The 14897-nt window shown below is 43.0% G+C and overlaps 1 protein-coding gene across 1 annotated transcript in view; it reads right to left on the bottom strand.

Annotated features, from left to right (window-relative positions):
• Positions 1–14897, bottom strand: part of TIAM2 (TIAM Rac1 associated GEF 2) — a 191288-nt gene that overhangs the window by 65148 nt on the left and 111243 nt on the right. The window contains 4 exon segments of the mRNA XM_045500104.1: positions 1288–1380; positions 3668–3746; positions 3939–4043; positions 5655–5816. Of these exon segments, the coding sequence (XP_045356060.1) occupies positions 1288–1380; positions 3668–3746; positions 3939–4043; positions 5655–5816 (439 nt within the window).

Below are 14897 nucleotides of genomic sequence, written 5' to 3'. Positions count from 1 at the left end.
GGAGGACGGCTACGAGCTCAAGCCATGTGTCCGTAGGGACCGTTCCGCTGAGGTCTTCAAACAAAGTGCTGAAGAGTACAGCATGTGGATGCCACTGATAACAGATTTCAGCCCACTCAAGACTGGGGTTGGAAGGAACGGTTTTGTGGGGGCGCCTGGGTGGCTCAGTTAAGCGTCACCTCGGCTCAGGTCACGATCTCGTGATTTGTGAGTTCGAGCCCCGCATCGGGCTCTGCAATGACAGCACAGAACCTGCTTGGGATTCTCTCTCTCCTCCCCTCTCTCTGCCCCTCCAGCCTCCCTTCTCAAAAATAAACAAACATTAAAAAAAAAAAAAAAAAGGAGGAGGAGGAACAGTTTTGGGTTTTCTGGGGGCAGGGGTTAAGTAAGCTTTACACCGAATGTGGTGCTTGAACTCACAACCCCAAGATGAAGAGTTGCATGCTCTACCGAACGAGCCAGCCAGGAAAGCTCTTTGTTCCTCTACCTGATGTTAAATGCCCTGTGAAATAACACTTGTTTTCTTCCACTTTCTTTCTCCAACTGTCTGTACACATGCATGTGTCTGTGTGCATGTGTGTGTGTGTGTATACATATATATGTTGTCTCTGTATGTGTACATAGTCTCTTTCAAAACACACCCCCCACACACAAATACTCTATGCACATACATATGCATATGCATTTTCTTTTTAATTTTAAAAAATGTTTTATTCACTTTTGAATGTGACAGTGTGAGCGGAGGAGGGGCAGAGAGAGGGGGGAACAGAAGATCTGAAGTGGGCTCTGCGCTGACAGCAGCGAGCCTGATGCAGGGCTCGAACTCACAAACCATGAGATCGTGATCTGAGTCGATGTTGGACGCTCAACCGACTAAGTCACCCAGGTGCCCTATGCATATGCTTTTTTTTTTTTAATTTTTTTTTCAACATTTATTTATTTTGGGGACAGAGAGAGACAGAGCATGAACGGGGGAGGGGCAGAGAGAGAGGGAGACACAGAATCGGAAACAGGCTCCAGGCTCTGAGCCATCAGCCCAGAGCCCGACGCGGGGCTCGAACTCACGGACCGCGAGATCGTGACCTGGCTGAAGTCGGACGCTTAACCGACTGCGCCACCCAGGCGCCCCTGCATATGCTTTTTCAATTAAACTATTAACTTTACTTTATTTTTAATTCTAGAACAAACCATTTTCTGACAGAACTGTAAGAAGAAAATTTCCCTAGGCAGACTGCATTCCATAGTTTCGAATTAAGAGAGAACAGAGACACCGCGTGCCATGCGGACCTTCTCCATATGCCAAGCCGTCAGGGAGAACGTCACTTATAAATATTCGGCTGAGATGCTGATGCTCGTCCACCTGCGCTGTCACTGCAAACCCTAGGAGTGAAAAGAAGAGAAAAAAACAAGTCTAAATTCAGCACACTAATTAATTTCTCCAACTCAATCAGCAGTATTCCCCCGGGTATCTATTCTCACAAGTACACAGTGTCAAGAAAGTCAAATCACACGTAATTTGAAAACACAGATTATCTAGCAGGGGCAGGAAAAGGGGAACGTGTCAGATCTAAAGGTTTAATATGAGCGCACAACCCTATTCAAAAGCGGAGACAATCTACCCATGTGTAGAGCAGCATTATCCGCAATAGCCGAAAGGTGAAAACAAGCCAACCATCTCCCACCAGATGAATGGAAAACAAAACGCAGTGTAGACATACAGAGGAATTATTCACTCATAAGAAGGAAAGAGATTCCAATGCATGCTGTAACAGGGCCACACCTGGAGGACATTATGCTCTGTGAAATAAGCTGGTCACAAAAGAACAAATACTGTAGGTTTCCACTTAATATAATGTACTCAGGGCAAATTCATACAGACAGAAAGCAGAATGGTGGGTGGCAGGGGCCGGGGGAGGAGGAATGGGGAGTGATTGTTTAATAAGTACAGAGTTCCAGTTTTGCAAGATGAAAATAGCCCTGAACATGGACGATGTTAATGGCTGCACAACAACGTGAATGTATTTAATGTCACTGAACGGTCATTTTTAACCGTGCTTAATGGTTACAGTGGTAAACTCTGTTATGTGTATTTCACCACATTTTCAAAAAAATTTTCTAGAAGTTGAAACCAGAGAATATTCTTACTGAAATAAAGAAAATTCAAATACAAAATGTTGGTTAAGAAACAACTCTATAGGCATTTTAAGTAGGTAAAAAACCACTTGGATGGATACCATACTTGCCCTAAATGTGACCACATGCAAAAACCCAGGTGAGACAGCTCCTCCTCAGAATGCACTTGGAGAGTGCCCTTCTCTGGGATTCCACAGTTAGGAGCACTCGTTTCCCTGACTAGGTCCCAGAATAAGGTGAGTTCTTTGCCAACAAAAAGAATGACGTTTCCCTGTTTCCTCTGTGCCTCAGGCAGAGCCTTGCAGATGGTGGTCACGAAAGGGTATCTTTGTAAGTATCTTCTGTTATTCAAAACACAAAGAAGATTCACAAATACCCACCACGGAAAGTAGAGTGGAGGCCAAAAGAACACAGACAAAATGCTAAGAAGGCTTCAGAGGGAAAACCAATACAGCATTGGTCAAACAGACTATATAAATTAAGAAACAAAGAGCATGTCCATTATATTAAAAGAAAAAAAAACAACAAAGAACAAATTACAAGAAAACATTAACATATTACAATGACTGGAATTTGATCAGGTGGATTCATTTCAAGGGGAAAAATTACATCAACGTATCCAACAAGAAATAGTCTTTTATGGAGATGTGTACTGATCACATCTAATTATTGAGTGCCCATGGTAAAAGACAGAACAAAATATTGAAATGAACATTTAGACAAGAGCACAGTCCATGAGGAGCTCAAAGCCAAGTTTAAATACATACATATGGAAATGCAAGGATCAAATATTACAAAGTGACTTGGGTAACACTGACTATTAATTTTTAAACTGAAGGTAAGGCAATTAGATAAGCCTCCTTTACGAAAGTTAGAGCTTCATGGGGTGTCTGGGTGGCTCAGTTGGTTAAGCGTCCGACTTTGATTTCGGCTCATGTCATGATCTCATGGTTTTTGGGTTCGAGCCCCACATCAGGTTCTGTGCTATGCTGTCAGTACAGAGCCTGCTTGGGACTCTCTCTCTCTCTCCGCCCCTCCCCCACTCTCTTCTCTCTCTCTCTCTCTCTCTCTCTCTCTCAAACATTAAAAAAAAAAAAAAAAAGTTAAGACCTCCAGTTAGCTCTTGGAAGGCATGGTGGATTTACACAGAAAAAAGGAAATGGGGCAGGGGAACTGTGAGGGGCAGCATTCCAGGCAGGTAAAAAGTTGAGACCAAAGACACGGGGGGTAAATCAGAAGTTTCCCAGCCTAGAACAGCACCTCGCATGCAGGAGATTCGTTGTTACTCTTAATCACCATCACTTCAAACTCATCATTCCTTTTAATTACTTTGGCATTTTCCCCCAGTGTCAATGCCTCTCTTTTTAGCCCAATATAAATAAACAGAGATGAAAGGAGAGAAAGGAAGTTCAGAAACCACGGTCATAGTTTCCACTAAAACGTAAACATAAATTTTAAAAAATGAGGTTCAAGATCCCGGGGCAAACTAAGCGAGGATGGACAGGGGTTCCCTGACAGGGGGTCCTAGGCTCACCGAAGTCAGACACACTGCCGGTCTTCGTGAGCTGCACGTCATAAACGCTTAGGGGAAAGATTTCTATTTCATCATAAACCTAGAAAAGGAAAACAACAAAATCAGAAAATTTAATGTCACGGTGTCTTGGAAACTTACTTCGATGATTTGCAAACGAAGACCCACCCCCGCCGCCCCCCCTGCCCCCCAACCACATACTTCTAAAATCAAGAGGCCATGGATGGGGCTCAAAGTTCCCTTTCTAAAGCCTTTCTAAATGCACACCACTTGCCTGCTCTTGCATACATTCGTATGGCGCAGGGACGCAGTCCTCGACGTTTTCGTCTACTAATCTTCGAAGCTGCAGGCCATAGTGGCTGGGTTCCAGCTGCCGCATCTGTGGAGAAAATGACAGCTACTCAGATTTTGCATGTTCTTTCTAAACTCATCATGGTTCACTCAAAATCAAAGTGGAAATTCCTGAGGGAGATACCGTATGTGGCTTGTGGAGTTTAAACCCATATACAAGAGTTCAAACTTAAATGTGCAAAAAAAGAAAGAAGGCACAGATCATTATTTTTAAGAATGTTTTCTCTAAAGGGGCGCCTGCCTGGGTGGCTCAGTCAGTTAAGGGTCTGACTTTGGCTCAGGTATGATCTCACGGTTCATGGCTTCGAACCCCTTGTCGGGATCTATGCTGACAGCTCAGAGCCTGGACCTGGTTCGGATTCTGTGTCTTCCTCTCTCTCTGCCCTCCCCCACTCACACTCTGTCTCTTTCTCTCTCAAAAATAAACAGTAAATTTTTTTTTTTTTAATAAAGAGGTTTTCCCTAAATGACACTGCTTGTCACTAAAGGCAGGAGATGTACTTTTAAGAAGTTATGGTAGTATACACCTGATAGATCTTACCATCTCAGCAAATACTATCCTTTTATACATTGGTTTCACCTAGCTTGAAGTTGTTTCTCATTACTAATTTGCGAAATGTGAACAATCACAGAATTAGGCTTGCGTACTCCAAAATTTTTTCAAAAGGAAAGGGTATTTGCACGCACTCATTTGTTCGTTCAGGAATTGATCCCAGGCCTATGTAACTGGATCTAATTGACCCACTACTGCTTCTGGCATCCTCTAGCATTTAGAAGACTTATGAACCTCATAACTGACGTTGTGGGTATAAAGCAATATTGTGGGCTGTCTGAATAAAAACCTTACGTGACAGAGCGAAAGGAAGTTAATTTTCATAAGAATGCAAGCTACATATATAAATGGTATCCTAAGGCTGAAGTCAAAGCAAGAAAATTAAAAGATAAATAAATTAAAGATCATCCACACCTATTGTGTACCTGGAAAAGAGTTACCAAAGTCTACATGTTTTTTCTTACCATGTATTTGATGGCATTTTCTCTGAAAACTTAAAAATAGCTCAGCTCTGCTACGCCACCTGGTGGATTAAAAACATCTGCTCTGACGTGGAGTCTTATCTCAGAAGGTTTTTTAAGACTTGGCATAAATGTTCTTTTCGGAAGGAAAACCCAGTTTGAATAATGAGTGAAACATCATCTCATGACAATCTCCAGGCCGCAACTGTGAATGGCGTATCAAGTTACTTGTTCAGTCTGGAGAAACTCGGTAAAACTGTTTAGGATTAAATCAAACTACTTCCAAGTTTATGTCACTTTCTTCCAGAGCAGCGTCTCTAAGGAATTTCAATAACAACAGTCTTCAAAATTATTCTAGATGTTAAAAATTATTCTAATACGTCTCCATTTAATTCTAAAGGCATATATAAATTTCAGTAAAACAGCTCAGGTTCTCTTCACGAAGGCAAGGGGCCATAACCTAACAACTCATTCTGCTAAAAGACGGAAGAGGAGAATGCAAATTAAGTTAATAAACAGGACTATTAATAAGCATGTTGACTAACAGATGTTAATCTTTCGGCATAGGAGGGCAACATTAACAATTATTTCTACAGAGACGCAGTTCTGCAGCCAAACCCATTACCTTGCACGCCAAAGTCAAAATATCTTCTACTCTATGTTCTGGCTTGATCGTTACAGTAACTCCTTGATTATCCTGAAAATGAACATAAGTCTGGACTTCCCATGTGTTGTCTCGGGGAACACCATCAGCTGTTGAACCGTATATATGCAGCAGTTCATCAACCTGTTTTCAGACACCACAAGGAAATATAGGCAGATGTGGTAAACAAAGGACAGACACTACTAAAAAAATGTCCCCCGGATTCATGGTGTATTTTATAGAAAGCCCTGCCGCAGTTCTTACATGTCTGGCCTCTCCTAAACCTCTGGGACAGACAAGCCCGGTGTCTCTTCAATCACTGGACCCACAGAAACTGAAGCCCAGGAAGGCTGACTGGAAGACAATGGATTCCTCATCCGGTGTCCTAGCCACGTGCCATCTGCCACTCAGCCCAAGTTAGAACACGACACTGTGGCTACAAGCGTGCTTGGCATCCACGCTCGCGGGTCTGGAACTGCCTGTTGACAAGGGCCCTGTGAAATCTGCATTCCTGACCCCAGTGAATTTCAACACGCTCTCGTTGATGGCCACTGATGCCTGCCCACAATTTAACCTGAACTGCACTTAATCCAAGCATGTTTCTCTTCTCTCTTGTTTCTACTTGCTGTTTTCAAATCAGTCTCTAATCCTGGAGACATTTTTTTTTTCTTTCTTTCAGTTATTTCACATCTAGACACTTAAAAATCATCATCTCCAAACATACCACCTTTAAAAGGAAGCTTTTCCCCAAGATATTTACTTCCCTAGGCCCCATTATCATGGTAATTTGATAACCTCATGCTAACATGATTTATAAACAAAAACGGTTAACATTTATTAAGCAACTCGGAAATGTTGTCCTCTGGTTAGGTTCTTACACTAGCCTGGTAGAAAAGACTTGGGGATTAGAAATAACAAAACCTGATGTTCAAGTTACACACTCTACCGTTTAATAGTAGGACAGGACGTTCACGTACTGAGCCTTGTCTCCTATTCTGTAAAAGGGGATATTAATAATATAATTACTTAAGTTCATTAATACAGATTTTGCAAGCAAAAAAATATAGATGTGAACGTACCTGATGCACTAGAAAATGTTACATATAGATTCAATACGATCACATTATTATATCCTACCTATCATAAAGTTATCATCAATGGATGACTTTACTTTGAATGTCATGCATTAAAACAAAACAAAAAAAAAAACCCTCAGAGCAAAAATTCCTCCAACGCAGGATTAAAAAAGTAGAATAGGTACGTTAAAGATTTCAAAAGAACAGGTTTAAGAAAAGCAAAGGAAGAATCAAGTTGTCTGTGTTGCCTTTGGAAAATGTGGTATTCTTCTTTACAGTGATGTTTCTAGATCTGTCATGGATCTGTCATTTTCCGGGAAGATGATCATAGCCCAGAATGAGTATCCACCTCACGTGCCAAACCAAAAGAGAGGAACAGATAGATGCCTGCAGCCAAGGAGCAGGAAACCAGCACGGACCCGCTTTCCCCTGAAGGATCCTATCTCATACAGATGGCTTGTCCTTCTCTGATTCAACCTCCGGATACTTTGTCTCTGGGGAGTGATTTCAGCCAGGTGCATCAGCAATGAGCAGGTACTGCCTTAAAGGTACAGACCTCACCTCTCAAACCATGCTTGCTCGGAAGCAAAGTAAAAGCCCAGCAGAGGTCACTGCGGAGTAAGAAACCACACAAGAAGCCAGGCCAGGAGGAAGTCCAGTACTCCTGCAAAGCAATTTAATCCTGCACTTTTAGAGCAGAACAGGAAAAATGTAACTGAAGAGCGACAGGTGGGGGGGGGGGGGGGGGGCGGCACATGAGAAATGCAAACTCACAACTTTCCTGCCCTCCTGTCCCCATCCTTCACTGTCCATCACAGAGCACCTGCCTTACACGGGGCCAGATGGAATAAGCTTTTTGGTTTTTTTAAGTAGGCTCCACACACAACATGAGGCTTGAACTCATGCCTCTGAGGTCGAGGGTCGTGTGATGCTCTACTGAATGAGCCAGCCAGGCGCCCCTGGATGGAATCAGCTTTTCACATGCTATCAGTTCGCTCACTACTAACACCCTTCTATGCATTGTCCTGACCCTCTGTGGAACAGCTGAGGAAAACGAGGTTCAGCAAAGTCTAGACACTTGCCCAAGCCCAAGCTCACATGGTGAGCTGGGATGGTGGTACTATGGGGGTCTGAAACCTAGAAACCTGGCTGCAGTCTGTGCTCACGACCACTGCACTACAGAAATATCAACCTGGCAGTTACCTCCCCACGAAATGGACACACAACTTTTCTGGATTCTTTTCTGTTATTCCACCCCCACACACTACCGTTCTAACTGGACAAAGTGGCTCACCTAACACTCCCAGCACCCTCTTGCCTCCAGAACCTTATTCATTTTCATTTCCTTTGCCTGCTTTATCTTCCCATAGCTTCAGGGCTGAACCCCATACATCCCTCAGCCTTGTTTCAACTGCTACCCCCTCCGCCACTAATGAAGTCTCTCCTCCTCCCTTCCCTCGCACCCCTAATTCTACTCAATTAAAGGAGTCCACTGTCAGGGCTCCTGGATGGCTCGGTTGGTTAAATGCCCAACTCTTGATTTGGTTCAGGTCATGATCTCATGGTTCACGAGTTCAAGCCCCACCCTGGGCTCTCTGATGACAGTGTAGAGCCTGCCTGAGATTCATTCTCTCTCTCTCTCTCCGCCCCCCCCCCCACTCTCTCAAAATAAATAAGTAAACTTTAAAACTAAATGAATAGGGGCACCTCGGTGGCTCAGTCAGTTAAGCATCTGACTTTGGTCCAGGTCATGATCTCACAGTTCATGGGTTCGAGCTCCACGTCGAGGTCTGTGCTGGCAGCTCAGAGCCTGGAGCCTGTGCTTACCTCTCTCTCAGCCCCTCCTCTTCTTGTATTCTCTGTCTCTCAAAAATAAATAAATGTTAAAATGAACTAATTCATTAATTAATTTTTAAAAATGAGTCTACGGTCTTTATATCCCTGTTGTAGCAGGCAGCTACGCCCAGCTAACTGGACAGTCGTTTTCAGGCCACTCTCACATCCCCAAGCAGAGAGCAGAGGCTGTCTTTCCAACTCTGAGTCTCCCTTGACCCTTGACACAGTGCATTCTGCATCCACCACATATCCAGCACATGGGTACTGAATTGGATGCAACTAGAAATTCACAGTCATACATAGGCTTGAAAGGTGAAAGCTGCCCTATTTATACAGTGTCAAGATTTATACACTCAATCTTCCCTAAGTTTCAAGAAAAGAAATAGGACATTATTGAAGGGTAAGAAGTCCTGGACCAGAGAAAGGCTGCAGGTAAAGGCCAAAGTGGAAGGAAGGACAGACTATTCATATTCTATTCAATTAAACAAGGCTTTGTGCCTACAGCTGCTCCATGGAATCCTTTCCCAAGTCTCACCACTGACCTAAGATTGAGTAAATGATGGAAGAGATGATGCCTATCGAAGCCAAGGCTCTGGAAGATTCCTAGCCTCTCAGGAGATCCTGCAATGAAAATTCAAATGCAATTTTGTCCTGTGCATAACACACAGCCTCAAACATGCAGTTAAAGAAAGGTAAAAATCTGGTTATTCCAAAGAAATATCAGGAATATGGAGCTGATTAGTGAATTAGAATGAGAAAAAAAGAAAAGGCTAGGTGTTTACAGACCTCCTACGTTGTCGTGAGCTTTGCCCACTTGGAGTGAAAACTAAACTGATTCCCTCAAGGGTCCGTGCTGTCCATCCATGCCGAGAATATATATACATGGCTTTACTTTCAATAAGCCAGATAAAATATTCTCCCGTATTCTTTTTCCTAAGACGAACAGAGAATCTTGAAAGCAAGCAAACAAACTAAGCCATCTGGAAAGCTCTGTTGCCAGACTATCCTTTGCAGAGGCACTGTGCATCTTTGAACCACTCATCCAGAAGCCCATGGTCGGCTTCTCCACCAAGGCTGTGCACCCCCAACCTGCCTCCTCCCCCAGCTCTCCCCACAATCCTCCCCACTAAAAACTAGTTCCCAATTAGCCCGCTCAAGGTTTCCCATTCCTGGAGAAGATGAACATAGCAAAATTATAACAGACAATCAATCTGGTCAAATCCCAGCATTGGGGTAGGCTGCTTGTCTAATGTCTCTGGGCTTCCGTTTCTTCACATTTAAAGGGGGGCTAAAACCTTCCAGCTTCATGGGGAGGTCAGGAGATTGGCGTGAGGAATGGCGTTTGAAGGCACATAAACTGTAAAGGGCTGGTACAATGCAAGGGCACTGTTCTGAAATTCAGTCGGGACTGCAGAATCACATCCTAGTAGCCTTAACCACCAAAATTCGACAATGGCCGCTGTCAAGAACTGCCTGAGAACCATGCTTTGTTTCAAAACCCTGGGGAGCTACTGGGGCCCAGACCACCGTGTGGTCAGCTCTGGCCATCCACGAGATGATGGGATCATCATCACTGAACCACAGGCATGGCCACTACAGACCCACTAGCTAAGGTCTGCCTTCCTTGGAGGCGACTTCTACAGAAGCGTTTATTATTACTATTCCATTAATGGTCCTGAAAGCACATGTCAAATTACTTATGCTCAGTGTGCCTCAAGGAGAGAAAATTGAAACTCCGCATGTTCTCACAGCAGATGCTTTTGGATCAAATGGCTTGTAATTACTACTTGGATCACTGAAGGGAAGTGAGTAGCAAAATCACAATCTGGCTGTCACAAATGGGCCCTCTACCACAGTTGCTGATAAAAGGAAAGTCTATTAGCAAGTGAGATGAGGAGAAAACACAAAAGGAGTTACATGCTCTTGGTTTTCTTAATAACAGTAAAATGTCATGGAGGAGAAAAGTGTTTATCTCCTTCTTGGGCCGATGCCCAAACATCAGTTGATCTGAAAGGCAAACAAAGACCTATCTATCTGTACATGTATGTAGGTTGTGGAGGGTTCCACACTCCTAACTCTATTTCAACAGACTACTAGGTTATGTTCAGGAGTAAGTGGGTTTCATTCACATTTTCCATTTAAGAAACCAACATTACTAACGTTGGAGCTAATGACTCATGTGACAATACTTCATTCACTCGCAGCCACAGAAAGTTGGGACGCCCCAAGCCAATTTTCCAAGACAGACAGCCAAGGCCTCTGGGCTCCACTATTTCTGCCGTGAAGCTGCTGGGGTAGCTGTGGGCCAGAGCCCCAGTAGGGGATTTGTTGTCACTATCTCCATAACAAACACCTCCTTTCGAACACTGCTTGAGACTCATTATTGCTCATCAGAAAGTACTCTATGAAAAGCTTTCATTTTGGGCTCGCCAAAATGTCCTTTCAAAAATGCTCAAATAAGACTGGCTTTACTCCAAACTTAACAGATTTTGAATCAGGATGACTCAGTGTTGGGACTGTTACAGGATGCACCAATTAGACAGGAATATTTAAAAATGCCTGTGACCCCTCCCTACCAAGGCTCAGGAGAAGCTGCCTTTCTGTGCCGTTAACGGACATGATACACTGACTATATGCAAATAGATGTGCAACTTGTAAATACTCTCCGAGAATGATTAGCAGAGGAAAACTAGTGAAATATTATTCAACTAGCTATAGGCAGAATTTTAAGTCCCAGAGACACAAAATACAAATATCTCTAATTCCACCGGCAACTCAATTTAAACCTAGTTATCTGAGTACTGTCGCACAGAAATGATAAATACACCATTAAAGTAGCCGTAGAAGTCAAAAGAATTTTTTCAGTGTCCCTATGCCAGAGGCAAATTTTAGTGAAAATAGGAATAAATGTTTAAGCTCATATGCTTTAAAAAACAGATTGAATATTTGCCTCTCATCCAGGATAGCACTCACTGGTGGGACCTAGCAATTAAATCGCAAGAAGATCATTTGGTAATTTGAGCCCAATTTAAATAAGCACTAAGCTTAATTCTGACCATCAATAGCTTTTTTAGCAAAATTTCTTTTTTTTTTTTTAATGTTTATTTATTTTTGAAAGACAGAGACAGAGCATGAGTGGGGGAGGGGCAGACAAAGAGAGAGAGAGAGACAGAATCCGAAGCAGGCTCCAGGCTCTGAGCTGTCAGCACAGAGCCCCATACAGGGTCCAAACCCATGAACCGTGAGATCATGACCTGAGCCAACCGGACGTTTAAGAACCAACCCCTCCCCCAGGCTCCCCAGCAAAATTTATTTTCAAAGTCTGACATAAGTTCCGTTAATAAAAAATGCTTTGGTGATATAATTTCTTAACTTCTAAAGAACTTTAAATTGTTATTTAATGAGGGAAGAGATACAACCTTAATATTATGGTTTTTGTATTGCAGATCAAACACTTCTCAACTATTATTAAAGGACTACAGCTAATACAGACAAAAGGCAGGTGCACCTGGGTAGCTGAGTCGGTTGAGCATCCAAATATTGACTTTGGCTCAGGTCATGATCCCGGGGTTTTGGGAATGAACCCCTCACTAGGCTCCGCACTGTGCATAGAGCCTGCTGTGGATTCATATTCTCTCTCTCTCTCTCTCTCTCTCTCTCTCTCTGTCTCCCCCTCTGCCTCTTTCCTCAACTCGCACTCTCTAATAATAAAAATAAAAAATTCTCTAATAGAGGAAAGGAAAATTCATTAAGCGATACTATATCCTTAGCAGGGTGCTACAGACAAAGAATATCTATATAACCATTAAATATAAACTATACAGAACAAGGGTCCCTATTACTAGCCTCCCCAGGAGACACGGCTGGGTCGTATCACTAAGGGTTAAAGGTAGTAAGAAACAAGGAAACACAGGTGTCTCCCGCTTTTCCACAGTTCACAATGTGCTACTTTGCTTTCATGCAAGACCTACATGTGTACCTGTTACGGCTAACTGAAAGAAATCTATAGATTTTCACTTTGATGAAATCAGGTGAAAAGCAAAAATGTGTTCAGTGTCTGTTTTGCAAGAAGCCATTATAGAGACAGGACGCACACCCCACAAGCAAGAGCGGCACCACCAGCCTCCTTCCCTGGGAGCTACACTCAGCACCTGAGCACTGAACGGTCTCGTGTCTGGGAGCATCTGAGCTCTGAGCTCACCTCCGTTTATTTTGCGCATCCTTTAGCAAGATGTGCCCAAAGGTATCTGAAAAGCCTAAGAGGTTATTTTTGAGGTCTGGGAATGCTCAAAATTTTTTCCATATAAATTAATCGTGTCTGCCTCTTTGCTTTAGGACACTTCCGCTTACAAAAGGTTTCACAGGAATCCTCTACTTTCAATCAGTGGAGAAACCTGTAATGGCGATACAATTTTTTTTAATCAAGTGAAAAAAAGGAGGATGGTGACTCCTTCTGGATTTTGAAATAGGCTGTACATGGGTATAGAAGTAAAGGGGCAGGGAATGGAAGTTGTTTACTGATACTTGTTTACAGAAGTCTGACATTTTGATGACGCGATTTATAAAAAGGAAGATTTGGATTTGGCATCCTTGTGGCCCCACGACTGGTCAGATCTAGCAAAAGGAGAGCACTGGGAACAGAGAGAAACAACGCAGCGACACGGCCCCTGGCACCAGCCATTCCCTCTCACACCACCCCCTCTTGCAGCCCCTGACCTCTGAGAATGGGAGGTCAAGGGGAATGGGGTTTTGGGCGGACGTTTTCTGTCCCATTTGAGGACACCTCACGCAGAGCAGCCCACTGGGAGCAGGGTCAACAATAACAACAGCATACTCAACAGCCCTGGGGCCCACAGTGGGAACCGAACTCACACGAAGGCAGAAGAGGGAGTTGTCTGTGTTGTATAATTGAGAATCAGCAGAAAGCACCTCTCTTACCCCTCCCCTCAGGACCCATCAACAGTGTAACACTCAACCATTTCTCGGTTTTGTCTAGTCGAACTGTCAATTGACTGAATGATCCCAATTAAGTGATTGAAATAACACTTCCTACTTCTGCAAAAGCGCATTAAAATTGTCCAAGCCTGTTAAAATCAGGTTGCAGCCTCAACAAATAGTTTAGAGGTTCACTGGACATAAAAGCCCAAGATGAAGTGATCTGGTGAAGAGGACAGAGCGGTCGTTCCGTAACACAAAACACCGCTTTAAGGGGAAGGTATGAATTTGAAAACAAAAACAAAAACAAAACAAAACAAAACAAAAAAAACAAAGAAAAAGCATACACTCATCCAGACAACCTTTACCCTAGTCCACGATTCCATTCCGAAACGGTTCTGAGCAACCGTTCAGTCGAGCCATTCTGGAGACTAGAAATGGCCCTTTGCTCTCCACTGAGGGCACCTGGTGAGCCACAGCATGGAGGTACTGTCTGTGGAGATCTCCGACAACCCTGAGGGGCAAATGCGATTTTGGATTCACTACACTCTCAAACAAGCTAAGTACCGCTGAGCAATCAGGATGCATAAGTGAAAGTCGCTATTTTGATTTTAGTCTAGCCATGCCATTTTCAAGAGAGGTTCTCCATGAATTTAGAGATCTTCAAAATTACTTGGCACTCTGAGAATATTTCTTATTTACCCACTAGAGACCATCTGAATACTAAATTTATTTTCAACAGATTCACATAAAGATTCTGGACTAGCACTGCCCGCTAACCTTAGCATTTGCATAATCAATGTAAAACAAGATGGCTGCCCCCTACAGGCACATTTCCCTCACGGGAGTTACAGAGTTTTGAGATGGCAGAATTCCAGAAAATCCTTAACTGCTACTTGGTTCAAATATCTGATGGACAGGAAAAGGCCGGGGGGGGGGGGGGGGTGGGTACAAATGAAATGGCGTTGCAATGTTCATTTGGCAGCTACCCCTTTTCAGTATTTAAAATTTTAAGTTCCATAATATTTACAGGATCTTCACATCAGAATTTATACTAAGTGTTAACTGTGCTACATTTAAAGTTTTAACTTTAACGCTGTCTTTTTTTTTTTTTTTTTTTTTTACTTCCCATACGGTTAAATATTTCACTTTTCTATAATGTCATATATTATTCAAGTAATCCTGAATCTTCTTGATGTTGTTTTTAACCAAGCAGTACACATTTCTGAAGATGTGAAACAGAGCTCAAAGCTGAGATCACAAAACCACCATGATCAAGCTTGTAACTATGTTCCGAATGTGCACAGAACAAAAACTGTGAAGGAATACAGCTAAATATTAAAAGTGGTTGTGTTTGGAGGTGGGTGGCTCAGTTGGT

The sequence above is a fragment of the Leopardus geoffroyi genome, chromosome B2, assembly GCF_018350155.1.
Source record: "Leopardus geoffroyi isolate Oge1 chromosome B2, O.geoffroyi_Oge1_pat1.0, whole genome shotgun sequence".
NCBI lineage: Eukaryota > Metazoa > Chordata > Mammalia > Carnivora > Felidae > Leopardus > Leopardus geoffroyi.
Note: the sequence above shows the minus strand (reverse complement) of the source record. Positions and strands in the feature narration are given on the sequence as shown.